Source organism: Diadema setosum, chromosome 9 (genome assembly GCF_964275005.1).
Source record: "Diadema setosum chromosome 9, eeDiaSeto1, whole genome shotgun sequence".
Lineage (NCBI taxonomy): Eukaryota > Metazoa > Echinodermata > Echinoidea > Diadematoida > Diadematidae > Diadema > Diadema setosum.
In genome coordinates this window covers 34,076,007-34,095,667 of record NC_092693.1, presented here as the reverse complement: position 1 = coordinate 34,095,667, position 19,661 = coordinate 34,076,007, and the positions used below count along the sequence as shown (strand labels likewise).

General features: G+C 38.0%; 1 protein-coding gene across 1 annotated transcript in view; it reads right to left on the bottom strand.

Annotated features, from left to right (window-relative positions):
- Positions 1-9,738: 9,738 nt before the first annotated feature.
- LOC140233003 (forkhead box protein F1-A-like) overlaps positions 9,739-19,661 on the bottom strand; it is a 49,036-nt gene continuing 39,113 nt past the window's right edge. Inside the window, exon 2 of the mRNA XM_072313109.1 lies at positions 9,739-10,469. Within this exon, the coding sequence (XP_072169210.1) occupies positions 10,300-10,469 (170 nt within the window). The 3' untranslated portion in view covers positions 9,739-10,299. The remainder of the gene's footprint in view (positions 10,470-19,661) is intronic.

Below are 19,661 nucleotides of genomic sequence, written 5' to 3'. Positions count from 1 at the left end.
ACTCTGTTAGCGCCCGACTCGCCTCGCGCCCCAATCCTCGACAAGCGCCCCTGATGGATCGCACAACCTCGTCACGCTGTCCTGATTGGGCGAGCGAGGGACCCCGCGCGGTCCGTCCGTTGTCGCTTGCGTGCTAAGCCCAAATCCGACAGGGCTGGACTTAAAGGGGCCCTGAAATCCAAATGCATGTTGATCTGTGTTGATTTATGATACCCCAAACATCACTTTTGCGGTGAAACGAATATCTAGAAACATTCCATATATTTTTAATGATTTTTCTTCTATTTTTCTTCAGATTACTTGGGAACGCCCACAAAAAATCCTTCCAAACCAATCAATATTCATATTCTTGAGATGACATCATATGTCAATCATTGCTAAAGTGCTGAAATGTTCAACAAAAGACATTGGAATGCACCTTCCACCTTGACTCAGCATAACTTGCATGTTTCTGTCATATCAATGTGACTAACAAAAGACATGGCGAGGGAACTTGCAAGTTATGCTGAGTCGAGGGGAAGGTGCATTCCAATGTCTTTTGTTGAATATTTCAGCACTTTAGCAATGATTGACAGATGATGTCATCTCAAGAATATGAATATTGATTGGTTTGGAAGGATTTTTTGTGGGCGTTCCCAAGTAATCTGAAGAAAAACAGAAGAAAAAATCATTGAAAATATATGGAATGTTTCTAGATATTCGTTTCACCGCAAAAGTGATGTTGAGGGTATTATAAATCAACACAGATCAACATGCATTTGGATTTCAGGGCCCCTTTAAAGTCAAATAATTAGTTGGGCGGACTAGCCATCTGTCATCTGGTCCATTTTGGATTTGCCCGATAACGAAAGGCGAGAAGACACGGTGAGATGAAGAGGAGGAGGAGGAGGAGGAGGAGGAGGAGGAGGAGGAGGAGGAAGGGGAAAGAGATGTCCGCTGAAGAGACGAGAGGAGCGAGAGGAGAGAGGAGAGACTTCGGAACAGGAACCCGAAGAGAACAAGACATGTCATTGTAAAGAAATGCATGTCAACATCCTGTGTAAAAATCGTGGGGAGCTGATCCTCGTTCAAGGCACATTGAATTTTATAGTTTTCACTGCACTCTCAGTAGATTAAACAACAACAACAACAACAATAATAATAATAACAACAACAACTAAAATGCTCATCACAAAAATGTTCTTGCACTGGAGCAATTTTGCCCTATTACAACATGCCATGTATACTGATTAGTTTGTATCAGTTTCAAAGTCATATTGTTATTTCAGTCCAAAAGCTTTTGTGAGAGCCGCGCACCTTTGTCGATAGGTGCAATCTGTTCCATCGCAGTCTCAAGTATTTTATGAGAAGGAGCCGAACTTGGCTCGAAACTGTGTTTGTGGCTTCTTTTTTTTTTCTTTTTACTAAATAATCAGTCTTTGAAAAACAGGGAGACTCAACTGCTGGCAGTGCTCCTTTAAAACAGTTATTGAAGCATCACCTCTTTTTATATGGGTAGTTGTTATCGAGTCGTTAGTGGATAAAAATTCCTCTTTTCCTTGTGTGGTCTGACATACGAAAGATGTACGCGACAAACTCCATGCAGAAAGAAAAAAAAAAATATCTAGGTTTGACCCGTGCGTGCGAGAGGAGAGAAATTCGCTATGGTGGCCTCAAAGGGTCAAAGAGGTTGTCTGCGACGACCGATACGCGGGATGTTTTGTTCCTCACGGAAGCTAGGCCACAACAGTATGCACGCACTTCACGTCGCTATGTGACAGCATGATTCAATGTATCCAAGCATTAACCCTCTGTGTGCAACGCTTATTTCCTCTCGATAGGTACGTGTGTGAACTTTGAAGACATTTGACTCATTGGCACAGAAAAGATTAGGAGAAAGGAAAAAGAACGCAGAAAGAAGCAGCATCAGTAGTAATAGAAGAAGAATAGCAAGAAAACAATGATTTCACACGAAACTTGGAGTCATCAAAACTTTGTCATTAAATTGAGGAAGTGCACAAGTCAGCATTTCCGAATGTCGGCGCTAAGATAGTCATGAAAGTCACATTTTCAAAACTTGTTAAAGTAAACACGGCTTTAACCATGGACCTACGTGAGCTCTCATACGACAGGAATAGTTTTGAAGCAATTGTATTTATCATTTCCCCGATAACTGATGACGTCACAAAATAGCAAGACACTCCTTTTCTTTTACGTTTTTGCAATATCGTTAAAATGACTCCTACCGTTCCTGACGTCATTCAACTCTGTATCCTGATTTTTTCCCCCTTCTCTGATGGGATTCCTCGCACGTAACATTTCCGCCAAAAGTATCTTCCCGATGTTCTCATTAGCTACTGGTATAAGTGATGCACAATTTCACTTCATTACCATATTTGCATACAATTTTTTTTTTTAAATTGTAGCATAATGTTCTTACTTGAGACGGTTGCCGAATAATTTGCAACGAGACCATGATGACAACAGCAACAACAATAACAACAAACACATACTGACAAGCAAATGTATTGGCAATGAGGAACATTGCTGTAAAACTATTTTGGAGGAAACCAAATTAATGCTGTATGCAGTGCTATGGATGGTGATTATGGAACATAGTGTTAAAACAAAAGAACGTCAGACTTTCATTAGACATGAACATCTACATAAAATTATGGAGCGCAAATTAAAAAAAAAAATTAAATGATATAAGGCATGATGTCATGGCATTTCATTTTGTACTTGAAATTTTGTGAAATTCCCATCAAAGTAATCACTTTAATGTTACTCGAATTATTTGGTGGTTTAACGCCATATATATCGTATACACTGTATTTCCTTAGTTATAATCATAATTATGAAGAGTTCGATCGCAAAAGGTATTAAAGGGGAAGGCTAGTAACTGATCAGTGGGAATCAGTGGAAATGCTGGGAGATGATTGTTCCAATCCTTATGGGATTCATTCAAGAGTTCATTGTATATCTATTGTTGTGTGAAAATGATTTGCTTCAGAACGGTCTCATATTCAAGTAATGTGCAGATTAATGCTCCGTCACTGACCAGGGACGCTAACCTGGAAGCATTAAACTGCACATTACTTGAATATGAGACCATTTCTGAAGCAAATCATTTTCACACAACAATAGATATACAATGAACTCTTGAATGAATCCCATAAGGATTGAAACAATCATCTCCCAGCATTTCCACTGATTCCCACTGATCAGTTACTAGCCTTCCCCTTTAAGCGCCGTTTTAAAAAATTTTTAAGAAAAGTTCATCATCAGATAGAGCAAAATAAAACCATTCCAACAATTCCTCACTTGTTTCATAAAGAGGAACATGGTTGAAATTATGATAGAAAAATATCCAATATTTTCTTATCATTCCCTGTGTTATTAGCAGCTTTAAGAGCAAATATCTGAAATCAACATCAATGGAGTTAATTTTTTTTTTTTTGCGATTGAACTCTTCATGTAATTCTTTTTAATGTAACCTCAAACCAGAATATAAGTTAGTGAAGATTTTTGTTCAGCCCATTGACAGAGTTGAATGGTTGATGCGATCGCCTCATCTATTTTGGGCATTTACTTTGGACATTACTTCATTGGCGTTTCCGACCATTACAATATCTTTGTTTTGTGAAAAAAAACCCTAGAAATCCTACAACTTTTTTTTCTACTTCTCCGTTTGTTTGATTTAACTCTTCTTATTATTAATGTCAACTTGAACATGACTTTTCACTTTAAGTGAAGGCATCCCCGCCCAGCTCTATCCCCTACTGTGAGACCTCCTCCCCTCCCCCTCCCCCATCATCCACCTCCGTGGCGTCCCGCACTTGTAACGGCGCCAGACAGACTGCAAAAGGTTCATCCCGGGATGAGATGCGCATGCGCGGAGGAGTCCATGGGGCAATGCGCTTATCATCACTAAGCCTACGCCAGAGACCAATTTTCCTGATTTACTTTTTTGCTTATGATGAGAGATTTTCTCGTCTGACTTGACGGAGATGAAACCTTTTTCCCTCCTTCGACCTAAAAAAAAGAGGCTTCGTTATCATTACTGCTACGATCTGTGACCACGAATATAATGATTATTTTAATTTTCTGTCATCCTCGTTCACACATTGTTATCCTGATTTTTCAACCGAAATGAAATGAAATTAAAAGAATAACGACATGAGAATTGTCTCATGATTCAAGATGATAATGACAGTGTTAATAATGACGATTATTGAATACGTTGATGCTGAAAGCAGAAATGATGGAAAAGATTAAAGGGATGTATAGTTTCGGTTGAGAGGGGCTTCACTTTTTTGATGATGATTTTTGAGATAATGAGAAACCTCATATGAAATATGGAAGAATGCGTTGTTCTAAGAGGAATTCAAAATTTATTTGATGACAATTGGTTTTCAAATGGCTGAGATATCCAAAACAAAGCGATCCTAATAAAAGGTGAGACCCACCTTTAATAGGATTGCTTTGTTTTACTTCGGTTTTTTTTTTATCTCAGCCTTTTCAAAACAGACTTTCGTCAAATTAACTTTGAATTCCTCCGAAAAATTGTATGCTCTTTATCATTTCATAAAGTGGGGTCTAAGTATCTTGCAAAAAAAAATTAAAAGCTAAATCCTCACCTCAGCCAATACTATACTACCCCTTTAATGATATTGCAAAAAAAAAAAAAAAATCTATAGTGGATAATGATGTAAATCTCAAACGTCTGATCCGAACCGGTTTTCGTCTGAAAAGCCAAAAGGGCAAAGCTGAATAGGAAAAGTGTAAATCATTTTGAACAAAATAGGATAAACTTTAGGGAAATCATGAAACTGTTAAGTTTATCTAACTTTCACACAGGAGTTTTTGAACAGTCAATGTGAATATGCAAATGAGAGTTGATGATGTTATCATCTGACAATTTTCCATGATATACTTTTTTTTTAACATTAAAAATCTTGAAATTTCCAGGTTTTTCATATGTTTTTATTTTTTAAATCAATTTATTTATTCATTCATTTTTGTCCAACGCAACATTCATGATCCAGTTGGATATCATAATACATGTATATCTGAGTGTTTATTATTTTGAATTTATTCAGCATAGAAAGATATCATGTTTTACACTTTTAAAGCAGAAAACATTCATTTAATATTTTTTTTTTCTACACAATAAATGAAAAACAGCTGGATCTTTAACACAGTCACATCAACTATTCGAATCTTCCAGAATTGCTTGGCAAAACTCAGCGAAACTTCACAATGTCATAACTTCCTTTAATTCTATCCCACTTTGATCACAATCGCTGTTGTTCTTTCAAACATTTCCTCTTTCTTTTAAGACTTTTACCGAGGAATGATAATTAAGATATCAACGACAAAAATAATGATTTTCATCCAGGCAACCATGGGTGATATTACACGCCGTTACTTCGGCAACTACTACTATTACATGTACTAGTATTGGTATCCACTATCCTTGTACTTCTACTATATACTATCCACTATCCGTGTACTTCTACTATATACTATTAGAATACAGCATGCATTGCTATAACCGTGGAATGTGTTGATAGACCCAAAGAAAATGCACTTTTATCTTATTTTCTTACAATGTCTCACACAGAGAAGACGCATTTGGGAAACCATGTAATCGAATAATGAAGACTTCCTCGCTGTTAAAAACATTACTAGTGTGTTATCTCTTTTTGTTCGATCCATTAACAATGACTCATGTCATCTTAGTCGCCATATCTTTGCTGCACACAACGTTCAACGATTCTCGTCCATTTCCTGCTTCTGAAGTATCGCCCTTCACTTTTAAAGGGGAATTCCATGTCAGTTATAAGTATGTTCGAAAAGAAAGAGTAAAATATGACAAGAATAACAGTAAACTATAATGACCAAAATCGGAGTAAAGCTAAGGAAGATATGAAATTTCAAAGATCCGCTAATGATATCATCACCTCACAATCTTCCATTGACTGTGCCCCAAAATTGGCAAAAAATCTGTATTTTTCTGGTCTAAGACATAACGTTGTTCTTCGTTAAATAACTTCAAAATAATGATCAGTAAGATATATCAGGATTTTAGACTTGGGCATATGATAATTGCGTTTGATACAAAAAGAAAGTTTTCGTGATTTTATGTACATTCTTTATAGCAAATTGTAAAGGGATGACATCATCAATTCATTACTTGCATATTCAAATTCAATATTTCAATTTGATAACTTCCTTAATTTTCATCTGGTTTTGATTAAACTTTCATGGTCGTGCTTGTAAGTTTTCACTTTTTCTTTTCAGACTAACTTTAATTCGTCCCGGATGTACCCTTTAAAACAGTATACTGTATTTTGTCCAAGAGCTTCACTTACGTTTGTATCTCATCCTGAAAAAAAAACAAAAAAACACCTCATCAACCAATAATGCTTCAAATTACAGCTCATCGTGAGAGAAAGATAACTATGCGCATGCGCACACCATGAGATCGCAACAAAGATTCATTATTATGATGAAGCTGACAAAGAAAAGAGAGAAAATATGAAGGGGGGTAATTTTGTAAACCAAAGCAATGAAAAGAAAAGCACAGACATGTAGAGGAAAGACAAACTCATTTAGTACAAAAGCGTTGAAAAACGTAGGAAAGGGATACTGATACCACATTTGTTTAAAAATGTATTCATACAAGCAATTTTAAGTGTTTTTCTTTAAAAAGGACTCGTAGAACAATACCTGTATTTTCGTCCGTATAATAAACATCTGAAGTGTATTTCGCAATTGTCATTGTGATGTATGGATAGAATAATGGTGAAAGTGAAGCGATTTCTATTGTGATCATGATTTGACACATTTCAATAATCCTGTGCTTTCACGAGTCTTGACGACTCTCGACACACTCTCACTCTCTCGAGTTTCGAGTTTAATTTGAGTTGTGCGCCCCTTCTTGAAACCAAACGATTGAAAATGAAATGTTTTTCTTTCAACCAATCTCTTCTCTTTTCTCTTTTTTTGTTGCTCTTTCTCTTTTTTTTTGTTGCTCTCTCTCTCTGTCTCTTTCTCTTTATTTCTAAGTTTTTCTTTTTGGTGAGTGCCTTCTATAGTGGTGTAGCCCTGAATAGCATTCGAAAAAGGTCAGTGGTGAAAGAGGAATGCGAAATTTACATTTCTATAAGATATATAAGCTTATAGGTTAAAAGATTTGGTATTGCAACATTGAATCAATAAATTTGGTCTATCTGGAAATGAGACGCGCGCCATTTCTATTCAATATGAGGTTACACTCGTTTGCTACGTGTGATCCTGAATTCGACAGTGACAAGATACTGCACGCAACGTACTACCTTTAAAAAATAGAAGTTCTGGCAAACTGTGGAGTTTGCTGGACAGTGTGATGATCGCCTTTAGCTGGCGCTTTTTCAAACATCAGAACTAAATTTCAGATAGACCTCTCCTTATTGCTTGGAGGTCTACTGAGTGTACGAAAATCGGCCCAGTTACTGTTTCTCCTTCACTCATGAAACCTGATATTGAACACTAGCTCGTCTTCTGAGGTTTCGTTAGAAGTTTGTTTTCCGAGGTGACCTCACATCAAATGACACAGACGACATTGTGTAATAATGCAACAATGCTTCGCTGGCACCAACTTGCAGGGAAATGGAAGCAAAGATTACAGTCAAAATCACATTAATGCATATCTCTCCATATATTTTTATTCAACACATTTAGACATTTAAATGCATCACGTCTCCACGGCTCACAAGTTAAAGAAAAGAGGAAAATACATCATCGGTATGGTGTTGAAAAAAAAAGTGTTTTAAATCATTTGTATCCTGTAAGACATTGCTTTTGATGGGCGGGAAAAACAAATCAAAGTCACAAAGTTTTTAACCAACTGAACTCATTTGTTTGATGATAGAACATTGCCTCAATATCGAAAAGCGAACCAATGGAAAAGAGAGAGAGAGAAAGAGAGAGAGAAGAAATTAGAAACATATCAGTGACTTGTAAATCACACTTCATATATCATAATCTAATTTTCTGTTGCGACAGGCAACGCTCACAGAAGCTCATCCCCCTCCACCTTGCAAAAGATTACGAAAAAGATCCATAATCCAGCGTCCAGTCAAGTTAAAGCTAATCGACTCACATGACAATCATAATCCGCATGGATCCATGATATTATTGTTACTATGTTATTTTCGTGTTTTCGTTTGTACATTGTCGTATTCTTGAAAAAAAAAAGCGGAAATAAATTGATATTGCAATTGAATTATGACTGGAACTGATGTCATATTTCATACGGCATAACCCTGACAGAAAAAATCTAGTAATTGGAAAAGAATGAAATTTCACATCTTTCACACAGTTGTCGTACTAAACGGTCACAGTTTTCCAGGGATAATTTAACTCTGAAATACTTGTTATTAAAGGAAAGCAATGTCTGCCGTTATTTCGTTTGTGTGGTGCAGTTACAAATCAGTCTATATCTATCAATGTGATTTAGATGCACTCAAAGAATCAAAAAGGCATGGAAGGTGATATCTTCGAATTCATTTCTTGTCATTTTCAAATATTATTTTTTTTTCATTGCATATCTAATTTGCAACATTTTGTGTCAGTGTCATTTGTAGGCAAATATAACTCGAATATTCATTTCAAAGAATCGACAGCTCCGATGTCGAAGAAGAAGGAAATCCGGATACGGTGGCTACTACGACGTATCTTTGGCTTCAGCAGATAATCCCGAACAGAAGGATTTTTTTTTTGATAAAATAAATATTACACACATACTCCACTATGACGATAATATATAACAAAGAAAACATAGACGGTCTTGTGAAACGGAATGATACATAATGAACGATTTCGCAAAGAAGAAAAAAAAAACACATCTCAGTACATTTCGTCAAAACTCTGTACAAATAAAAGTTCGTTAAGATATGTACATGATACAAATCGTATTTAAATATCATGATATCAATTTTTATATTTTTTATTGTTTGCACTGCCAGTATCTCTTTGGCATCCAGCTCAGACTTCAAGTTGAGACCCACACCGAATTGGATGTCCTCACGCACCGCATCTTCCGAGAAGATTGTCTTGCACTGACATAGTCTAAGTAAGTGTTCTTCAGGATTATTGCGTCCATGCCATGACAGTTCTTAAAAGTAGCAAATGGACCAAATTATAATCTGCACTGCTTACATTTTCTTTTCTAGACCTTACGACTCATTGTATATTGCCTTTACATCTCCCGCTGTTTTTGCTACTGCAGAAGTCCTGAACGTAATGTTGGAACAGGAGACATTATCGTAATATTCGAAATGCAGAAAACCAATCTTCTAATAAGTCGAGTTAAAACACAGTTTCGCATTGTTAACAGCAGAGTAGAGACTTAAGCAATATCATTAATTTTACGAAATAATAAGTCTGTACCTTAGTGCACAAGAAACGGTTTAAAATATCCTTCATTACATTTGCCTAAGTTGTCTTTTTAAATATCGTGACATTGTATATCTATATCCGCCATCATCAGAAATTACAAAGATTTAGTGCATCTGCTTTTTTTTAAACCAAGCTTTAAAAAGAATAAAAAAGCAGTTGGGCGGATGAATGAAGGATGGATATACACCCCTCTCCAAGCCCCAAGCCCCCCTCCGTCCCGAGTCATTTTAAACTTACGCAGGGATCTCGATGTCTGGATATTGGAGGTTCAGGATCGTGTCCTTCCATTTTACTCTAAAATCAGGTCACAAACACGTCTGAGAGAGCTGAGTGTTTTTTTTTTTTAGTCAATGGCTCCAAACCCATCTCCGAATGGGAAACTCACATCACCTCACAGAGAAACTGCGGGAGGCTAATCGTCACTGCTTGAACGCTAATACGATACTAATTTCATCTGAAGAGGAAGAATAAAGTGGCTTCATTTTGATCCACAAAGTCTTCCAGTCTCTGTGCCCCAATTAACGCTGAAATAATTGTTCTCCCATCCAAACGTTAATGAGCAGACTACAGCTCGGCGTTGCCACGGTAACGTCATACGGAATCCTGTGCGTTTGTCTCGCTGATGAAGAACAAACCGATCCACCCACGACTTGCTATACACCCGAAGGACTCGCAGCATCGGAAACCAGCGAAATCCAACTGGGCTGCACCCGGGCTATCGTCAGTACACACAAGGGTGGTAGAAAATCCCAGTTATCAGCGGAGGCGCGCCTGCTGCGACTTTGGGCACGGCGACACGGTTGTTCGGTCGCCCCATCTCGTGGTGTCAACCATCCTCCTCCTTCTCCTCCTCCTCTTCCTCCTCCTCCGCGCCTAGTAGGTCGCTTGATGTATAGGGTGTGGTTGTTGATGCGCCGTCTGCTGAGCTGGAGGTGACAGCAAAAATCCCTTACGGTCTGCTCCCGTCGAACACGCCATGCCCGTCGGCGAGCTGTCTCCCATCTCGCCTTGCTGCACCACACCTCGTAAGCCCTGCAGCGAAGCTGTACATATACACAGAGACGGGGAGACAGGGCGAGAGAAGAGGGGGTAGAAGTGGAGAAAAATACACAGAAGTGAGATGTGAAAATAAATACAGGTTTTCAGATTGTTTTAACATCGCATTAGGACGGCGAAAACGTAGCATTAACATGTTGCGTTAAATTTAGCCCGTATGACTCATCCTATTTCTATAACTGATGTACAATATATTCAACACCATTCCTTCCAGACGAGAAGATGACGGCTGAAAAGAGAAAATCATTCGAATGGAAAGACAGTAACTATATTCTATGCTGACTTCATGTTATTGTCCTTTAAAGACTCGAGAGACAATCATTGTAAAATGCTGTTATTCCTTTCATTTGATGATTTTTCCCTATAGAACACAACTGATCATTAATATTTTCTGATAATGTCTTGAAGTAAAGTACATGTAGATGATCCTTCAAAGCCGTGGTTCCAGACATGATTGTGCGTGCCCTAGGAAAGTCCAGCTAATATTCAGAAATGCAACTTGGGCAGATTTGTGGCAGATGCTCTTTAAACATTTCAATCATATGATTCTGCAACATCACAGCAAAACGAAATACTTTACATTTTCCTCCTACCCCCTCCCCCGAAAATCGTGTCGGTGGTGTTTTTACATATCCTACACTCTGCATTTGCAGTGATGCTCCGTCTCTGTCCTCTTTCATTGATTGATTGATTGATTGATTGATTGATTGATTGATTGATTGATTATATATTTATTAGTTTATTTATTTATTTATTTTCTATTCACTTATTTATTTATCTTTTTTATACTTATTTTTCTTTTTAATTTCTTTAGAGATGTTCCTATGTTTTATTGTTGTTGTTATTATTATTATTATTATTATTATTATTATTATTATTATTATTATTATCATTATTATTATTATTACTATTATTATTGTTATTATCATTATTATCATTATTATTATTGTTATTATCATTATTATCATTATTATTATATAGGTGACTTAATTGGTCATGGCAAACATTCGCAGTTGCTGGGAAATGCCATGAGCCGTTTTTTTTTCTTTTTGAGTGAAGTGCAATGAGACTGGACATATAAGATGATTGCGTTTGAACTGGAAATATTTCAAGACATTGTGTTCACACTAATTCTTTGCATATTCATATTGGCTGTTCGAGAAGTGTTCTGTGAAGCAAACGAAGCGAAATTTCACAATTTAATAACTTCCTCATTTTTTTCCTGATTGTGATAACATTTTCACTGTTGTTCATATGGACATGAACTCTTTTCTTATTAGTCTAAATATTTTCAGCCCGTCAAGAATTTCCCTGTAATGGTTCTGGAGGAAAAAATCTGGTAAAGTAAGTGAATTTTCCTTTTTTTTTTCTTTGCGGTTTCATGTCTATTGTGGTAACTTCAAATATCTCGTCAGCAGTATCATTTTTGTTTGCATACAGTGTATATCTATATCTTCACTGTATAGGCCTAAGCACTACCCTGATCATAGACAATACTCACACAAACGCCTAGGTCGAAGCACGATTACATTTTCAAAGAAAGACTCATTTTTATAATAAATGGTACCTTTCCGAAGAATCATTTTCGTGTCTTACAATCGTTAAAATCAATGTGGATCCAGTATACTATATTGGATCTGACGGTGTTTCTCCTTGAACAGCGAGCGTTAAATGTGGCAAGATTAATGTTGCTCTAGTGCTATTTTTACTGTTACTTTTTTGTGTGTGCGGTGGTGCTAAAGTGTAAGAAACACGTTTAGAGCATCGATAGTCCTTCTTTTCTTCGTTTTTCTCTTGACGCATTGAGACCACCATAGTCACGAACTGCGAATCGTTCACATTTACGGGCTGTCGCCTAGCTTCAGTGGAAACCCCTGCAGTGCCGCGGTTCATGCGCGCACCGTCATAAAATATGACAGACGGAAGAAAGCAATGCAAGCATTATGGAAGATTGACTTCACTATGGTCCAGCGCTCACTTCAGGCAGTAAATCAAACCGGCAGACGCATCTTTATCAGAAAAGGCCTGTCACCCTCGAAACCAAGAAAAGAACTATAATATAGACCTCCAAGCCGTCACCTCGCATCACCTCACACGCCGAAAAAAGAGTTCAGAGAAAATAATGGCACATTGATGGCGTACAAACAGAGGACGGAAAAAGAATGATAAAAGAAGAGGAGTAACAGAGGATGAAGGAAGAAAAAAAGAGGAAGACGAGGAGGAGGAAAGATTATGAACTTTGAAAGGAGGAGAAGAGGAAAGACGTGTAGATAAAGAAGCGAGCACACGGAATTTTACTTTCAAATTGATCAAACTACAGCTGAGTATTAAGACGCGGGGACTGATCGATGTCTGGATATTGTCTGAAATCCGTATAGACATAATACACACGCCACCAGGTTCCCGTATGGAACGAGTTAACTCCTGATGAGGTGGAATGATTCTATAAATATTTCTCATATTTCACATGAATTACTCTGTCTTCTCTTATTTGCCGTATTCGGCAATTGTATACATTCCATTTCTTGATTATGTTATGATTTACTTGCAAAATAATGAAATATGGAACAATAAACCAACCAAAGGCAGTGACATTGCTCAAGGCACTGTCTGCCATATACTTGACTTATCACTGATGAAAGCGAGAGCATTCTAGAGAATATACGCCTATATGATTCGCTTTGACGCATTGCCCGCATCCTTATTTCTTTTGTTGATTACGTAACTTTCAAACTCTTCTCTTCTCCTCTCATTTACATGAGTTATACGTACATATAAAAACTAAAATAAGACAAAATTAACTGCGCAGTACTAGCACCCCCTAAAAGTAGGGCAGTAATCAGTCAAGGGAGGATTTTCGCTTTCGCCTGCAGCAATAAAACAACAGTTGGTTTAAAATATACAGTCAAACCTGTCTTTGCGACGACCTGCCTATAGCGGCCACCTGCCATATTATTATAGGCCTACAACCAGTAAAAAAAAAAATCTATCCGAGAGAAAAGTCATGTTAAAGACCCTGTCTATAGCGGCCAGTGACACTACATTTTCTCCATCGACAATATGCTCCTATTTTCTCCACGGACTAAGGGTTGGGTTTCAGGTTTAGTTTGATGCCAGGATTAGGATTAGGGTTAGGGTTATGTTTTGGGGTAGGTTTTATGTTTGGCTTAGCGTGCAGATGTTTCGTGGAGGCAATTGTCGCAGGAGCAAATGTCATAGCGGCCACCTGTCAACAGTGGCCACTATTTTCGTCTCTCTTTAAATTGGTGGCCTCTATAGACAGGTTCGACTGTATATGGTTATTCTATTTGACCTTGCTGGTATCACGTTTGACTCTTCATGAATCTTGTTCAATGGGCTAATTTGATATATCCCATTAATGATCATAAAGAAGATATATTACGTATTTTGAAGTCCCAGAATCCGTGACACATCTCAAGAGACAGAGGATAAGCATAGATAAACTTGCTCGTCCTGTTGATCAGAGTGTCAGTTACAGATTAAAAAAGAAAGAAAGATATTCTTTGAATTTCCCTGATTCTCTTCAATTTCTCCTTAGGTTATCAGGTGGCTGCTCAGGAAAAAAAAAAATGGTCAGTGAGCAAACAGTTGATGACTTGATATGGAAGAAGAGCTACAAGTTGACATTTTTGACCGGACATGAAATCATCACATCAATAGTCCTACAAACCTACATCCATGCTGGATTTTCCCCATGCGTCATAAGTCTTCAGTCTTCGTCAACCTTGGCGATTTTCACTCGATCTCCGACATGATTCTTGTTAGGTCGAAAATCTAGGCTCGCTCCTTGCTAAATTCAGCGCTTTCATGACTGTCACCCCAGCTTCACCGGGTACTTAAAACCTTGGGGGCTTTAAAAACCGCAAATTCTACAAATGATTCTAAACGCTCCATACCAGCGTTCAAGGGCACTGTGTACAATACAGTAGCTGCCTCCTATGCTGGTAGTCGAGAAACAGTTATTTTTTTTTCTTCTGACACTTATGCATTTTTGGGGGGTGATTTTGCATGACATTGGGTTTACGAGCTGTCGGAATTGAGACGGTTCGGGCTTGTTTTCCGCGCTGCTCGGGTGTGTGTGGCCAGCATCTGGATCGCATCCGAGCGAGAAATTAAAATGAAAGATGAGCAAGGTGGAGAAAAAAAAATATGAAAGAGGGTTGGTTGAGAGAATACGTGAGCTGTTGGGTTTGAGGGGTGGCAGGAATGGACAAGTAAAAGAGGAGGGATAGACATGCTAGAGTAGATAGAAACCGCATTATGGAGAAACCAACCCATGATTTGTCCCCCTTTCCGCTAAACGTGGGTGTCGTTGATGTGACAGTTGTTCATTTTTCATTACAGAAAATTTACGACAGTTTCCTCGGGTAAGTACTATCCACAAGTTGTTGGAGTTAGACGTTTGTCAAGACAATTTCATTATTATTTCTTATTCAACGAAGGGATATACACAACAATTCATGCAACAATGATTTGACGTAATTGTTTTCCACAGTTTCGTTAAATTATGGACCTACTAGGTCCATGTAGGTCCATGGTTAAATTCATGTACCGTCATCGCTGATAAGAAAACTACAATAACAGTACTGTATTAAGTGACCAAAGCAGTGATGGTGAAATGAGAACATGTGATGGTACAATTGTTTCATACACATTTATGTACAGACACAATATACTGCTGTTGTCTTCTTATCCAAAGCATAACTTTTGAACGGACAGTTCGATTTCCCTCAAACTTCGCTGATGTGTTGAACAAATATCCCTGCATTTACTCAATCCATCCACACATAATTGGGATAAAATTCCCTTAATATGATTCCAATCAAGTACCATATAGGTACCAGGTAATCAATCAACTGTGGGCATTCTCGTTCTTCAAGAAATAAGTGCAGCTATTAAAATTCAGTATAAAGTACGATTGTCACAAAGATTTTTACAACATAGACCCAACAGAATGGCAACACACGACTTGAGCCGTATAAAGCTATATAATCGGTTTTCTCCGCTTTGCAACACACGTTACGACTTACATGGCATTGTTACGCATAGGCCAGAAATAGGTTTTTCATTGCAGCCATTAAAAAGGTTCAAGTACGTACTGCAGGAAACGTAACAATTGAAGCAGAGTTGACCAGCGGCTTCGTGACCTCCTTCAGGACACACCGAGATTCAGAGTAATAAAAACAAAATACTAAAACAAAACACTCTAATCTCTTTACCATTTCTTCTACCTATCATCTCTGCTGTAATACTCTTTTTTTTTTCTCACTTCTCTCCATTTTCCTGTTCTAAGTTTTTTATGGCGTATACAGCGCACTCCCGTTATAACGAACACGATTATAATGAAATTCCAGTTGCAACGAAGTAAATATTCAGGCCCATCATTATCCGCTCTCTGTGTTTTATTGTTTGTTTGTTCAGTTATAATGAAATTCGTTTTAACGGGAGTACATATTTTTTCTTAACTTTTATTTTTCCCCCTTTTCCCGATCGTCCCGCTTTCATTAATTCAAAGATGCTACTTAAGTTGATACAACAATAATTTTCTGGGAATGGGTGCTGTGTAATCTCCAAGACCTATTCAAGTTATTCATAGAATTCCGTAAAATCCTTACACTTTTGAGTGTCATTGCTCAACTGAACAACCATTCCCTGTAGGCCCTACGTCATAACCAGTCTCCCCACCTCCCCAGATACGCTATATTTTCACATGTCGCTTGTCGACGCACATTTCACAAATCCTACAAACGGAAAAAAAAACCCAAGAAGAAACTTGTTGTCGCTATTTCTGGAGGTGACACTGTTTTGCTGATATAAACTCTGTTTAACGACTGTTGTATTTTTCAGAAGTACGCTTGTATGAACTGGAAATGTTATTGGCAGAGGCAAAATACTGGAAGTGTACGTGAGGTCAATCGTACCACGGGTGGAAGGAAAGGAAGTTCTTTTTGACATCTTTTGTGTGTTTAACGCCTTCCGGATGAGAGAGAAAGACAGAAAGAGACAGGGAGAGGAAGAAAAGAGATATAATTGGTGGCTTATTTGACTTCAGAATATTGGCGAAATGCCATTAATCTTGACCAAGTCGCGCTGCACTGAGTGATAGAATCATCAACACCTGGCTTGATGGTCGGTCTTGTTCAAAACAGAACGACTCGTTCTTCAGGTGGAAGCTAAATATAGAAACCCGGATGGAATCCGAGAAGAGTCTGTATATAATGCTGGAAATGTTCGACTGTACATGTCTGCAAGTTTTCCTTCCGTATAAACGGTGATGTTGTCAACCTGAAGTGACCACTGATTCATGAGACGTAGAAATGTCAACAACGAAAAAGCAAGCAGCTTTTCTTTCCCCCTACATATGAATAAAAAGCACATCACACAATCACTATTACTTTCACACTCTTCAGAGCTGCCCCTTTACGAATTGCGTGATATTAATACGATCCATTCATCGATGACAGTACCTTGGTCCCCCCCCCCCCAAAAAAAAAAATGGAGGTATATTGCAATCTATCAGACATCTACTCTCTAGGGCATATAGATTTCTTACGCGGCAAGGCAATGAAGATGAATACATGTATTTGTGTCAGCGTCTGCTGATCGTTTATTTTTGCCTCCTCGGTGTAGACTGTGCTCCCGAGATATTTTGGCGGATTAAAACAACATGACATGACATCGAGATAGATAGATAGATAGATAGATAGATAGATAGATAGATAGATAGATAGATAGATAGATAGATAGATAAATAGATAGATGGACAGATAGACAAACAAACAGATAGATACATACATACAGACAGACATACACACATACTTACATACTTACTTTGTGTACATACACACATACACACATACATACATACATCTATATATAAATGGATACATAGACAGGTCGATAAAGAGTGACGGATATTCGGTGAAATTTGAAAATCGATGATTAATTGAAGAACCACCTTATTGGAGGTTACAAGGTAAGCCAAGGTGATCAACCATTCTGAGGAACACAACGGGCTCCTGAACCTCATTCATCACAAATGTCACTTTCGCTTCCTTCTCCATCCAACGCCCATCCGACCCTAGCCTTTTGTCAAGGCCCTCTCGCTGTATGGTAAAGAGAGCCCAGCTGAGTGGGGTTGCGCGAGGGCCTTTTGAGATCTGCTTCGCATTCTTTTGTTAGCCCTTTGAATTACCGACTTTTGCTCCCCGATTTTGGGAGCAAAAGTCGACGACCAATCAGCGAGTCTGTCTGCTCGAACCCGATTTGAATAGAGCGAATGCACGCCGCAGACCTCACAGAACTCTATACACACAGAGTGTGTAGAGTTCTGTGGCAGACCTCCGCGGGCGGTCAGTGATGCATGCGAACAGGCATGACAACATCGAGGCTGAGGATGCGGGGAGCGCGCCACTCCATTGGTTGACCGGAACCCGTTAAAATGAGTATTCAGAAGGGTTCACGTTCATGAATAATAATGTGTAAAGCAGATCTCAAAAGGCCCTCGCGCTGGCGCGCTCGGCTGGGCTCGCTTCGCTCGCCCATTACAGCGAGAGGGCCTTGACAAAAGGCTAATCCGACCCGGGCCTCCACGCACCCCTCCCCCTCCCCAACATCTCGAGAAGCATTCTTCACAAAAATATCTTACCATGCATTCCGAATCTTGTCATTACAAATTTCAGCAGACAGACTTCGCTTCCTCGTTCTCGCAAACGAGAGAAAGATGTGATTTGTCCTTTCTGTATGAGCGGTTGTTGTTTTCATATTTAAAAATTCAATTCAATTCAATTCAATTCAATGTTTTATTTCATTTTTCGACAAGAACATATAGACATCACTTTTTGGGTAACAGAAAATAAGGTGCGTAAAACTATGTAGGATGAAAATAATGTGCAGTGATTGTAGCACCTTACGATAATTATACATAATCAAAAAACTCAAGTGATTAGAAGTAAGTAAACAGTATGCAAAATTCGAAAAATGGAGGGACCCACTAAAAATAAAAGAATCATACGCATATAATGAGATTTTTGGATGAAAAGAACGACATTTTTGGTATGTCGCCAGAAGTTAAAAGCCCAAACCTCATCTCCAAGAATACAATACCATCCCTTTAAAGGGGAAAATCCAGTCCAAATATAAGTTAGTCTGATAAGAAAGACCATTACGAATATTACGAGTTCAACGGTATAATTTTGATCGAAATCAGATGAAAAATAAGGAAGTTATGACATTTTGAAGTTTCGCTACTTTGGGAGGAAACAGTTCTTGAACAGTCAATATGAATATGCAAATGGCAAAGTGAGCATCTCATCCCCTCACAACTTACCATATAGTTTGTACATAAAATTTTGAAATTTCCAGTTTTTCATTCAAACGCAATTATGCCCGAGGCTCAAATCCTCGTATATCTAACTGATCACTATTCTGAAGTTATTCAACAAGGAATGACATCTTGTTTCAGACTTCAATGACAGAAACATTGAATTTTCGTCATTTTTTTTTTGTACGCGATCAATGGAAAATTGTGAGGGTGTGACATGGTTAGGTCACTCATTTGCATATTCATATCCACTGTACAAGAACTGTTTTGCAGAAATTAGCAAAACTTCAAAATGTCATAACTTCCTTATTTTTCATACGATTTATGTCGAATTTTTACCGTTGAACTCGTAAGTTTTTACTCCTTTTTTTATCGACTGACTTATATTAGATTCGTAAGATAAACACTCGTAACGCTTTTCGGAAATCATTACGAAAGTATCTCTTATCAAATAATGTATAAATGATCCCCTATGAAAACCTGTAAAATATGTACATTGCTTCTGTGAATGTTGCAAATACGTTATATAGGCCTAATCTATATCACTGAAAGGACTGGCCTCGACCTGGGAGGTGTCAGAGGTACTCACACCTCCCTGCCTCGACTATAGCCTGCACGGTGTTGCCGGTTCTTTTTTGCCAAACTGTACTTCAGCTATAATTGACTGTTGTGACTATATGTTGACGATGTTTGTTTGGTAAATAAATTTCATTTCATTTCATTTCATTTCATTTCATTTCATTTCATTTCATTTCATTTCATTTCATTTCATTCATTTCATTTCATTTCATTTCATTTCATTTCATTCATTTCATTTCATTTCATTTCATTTCAT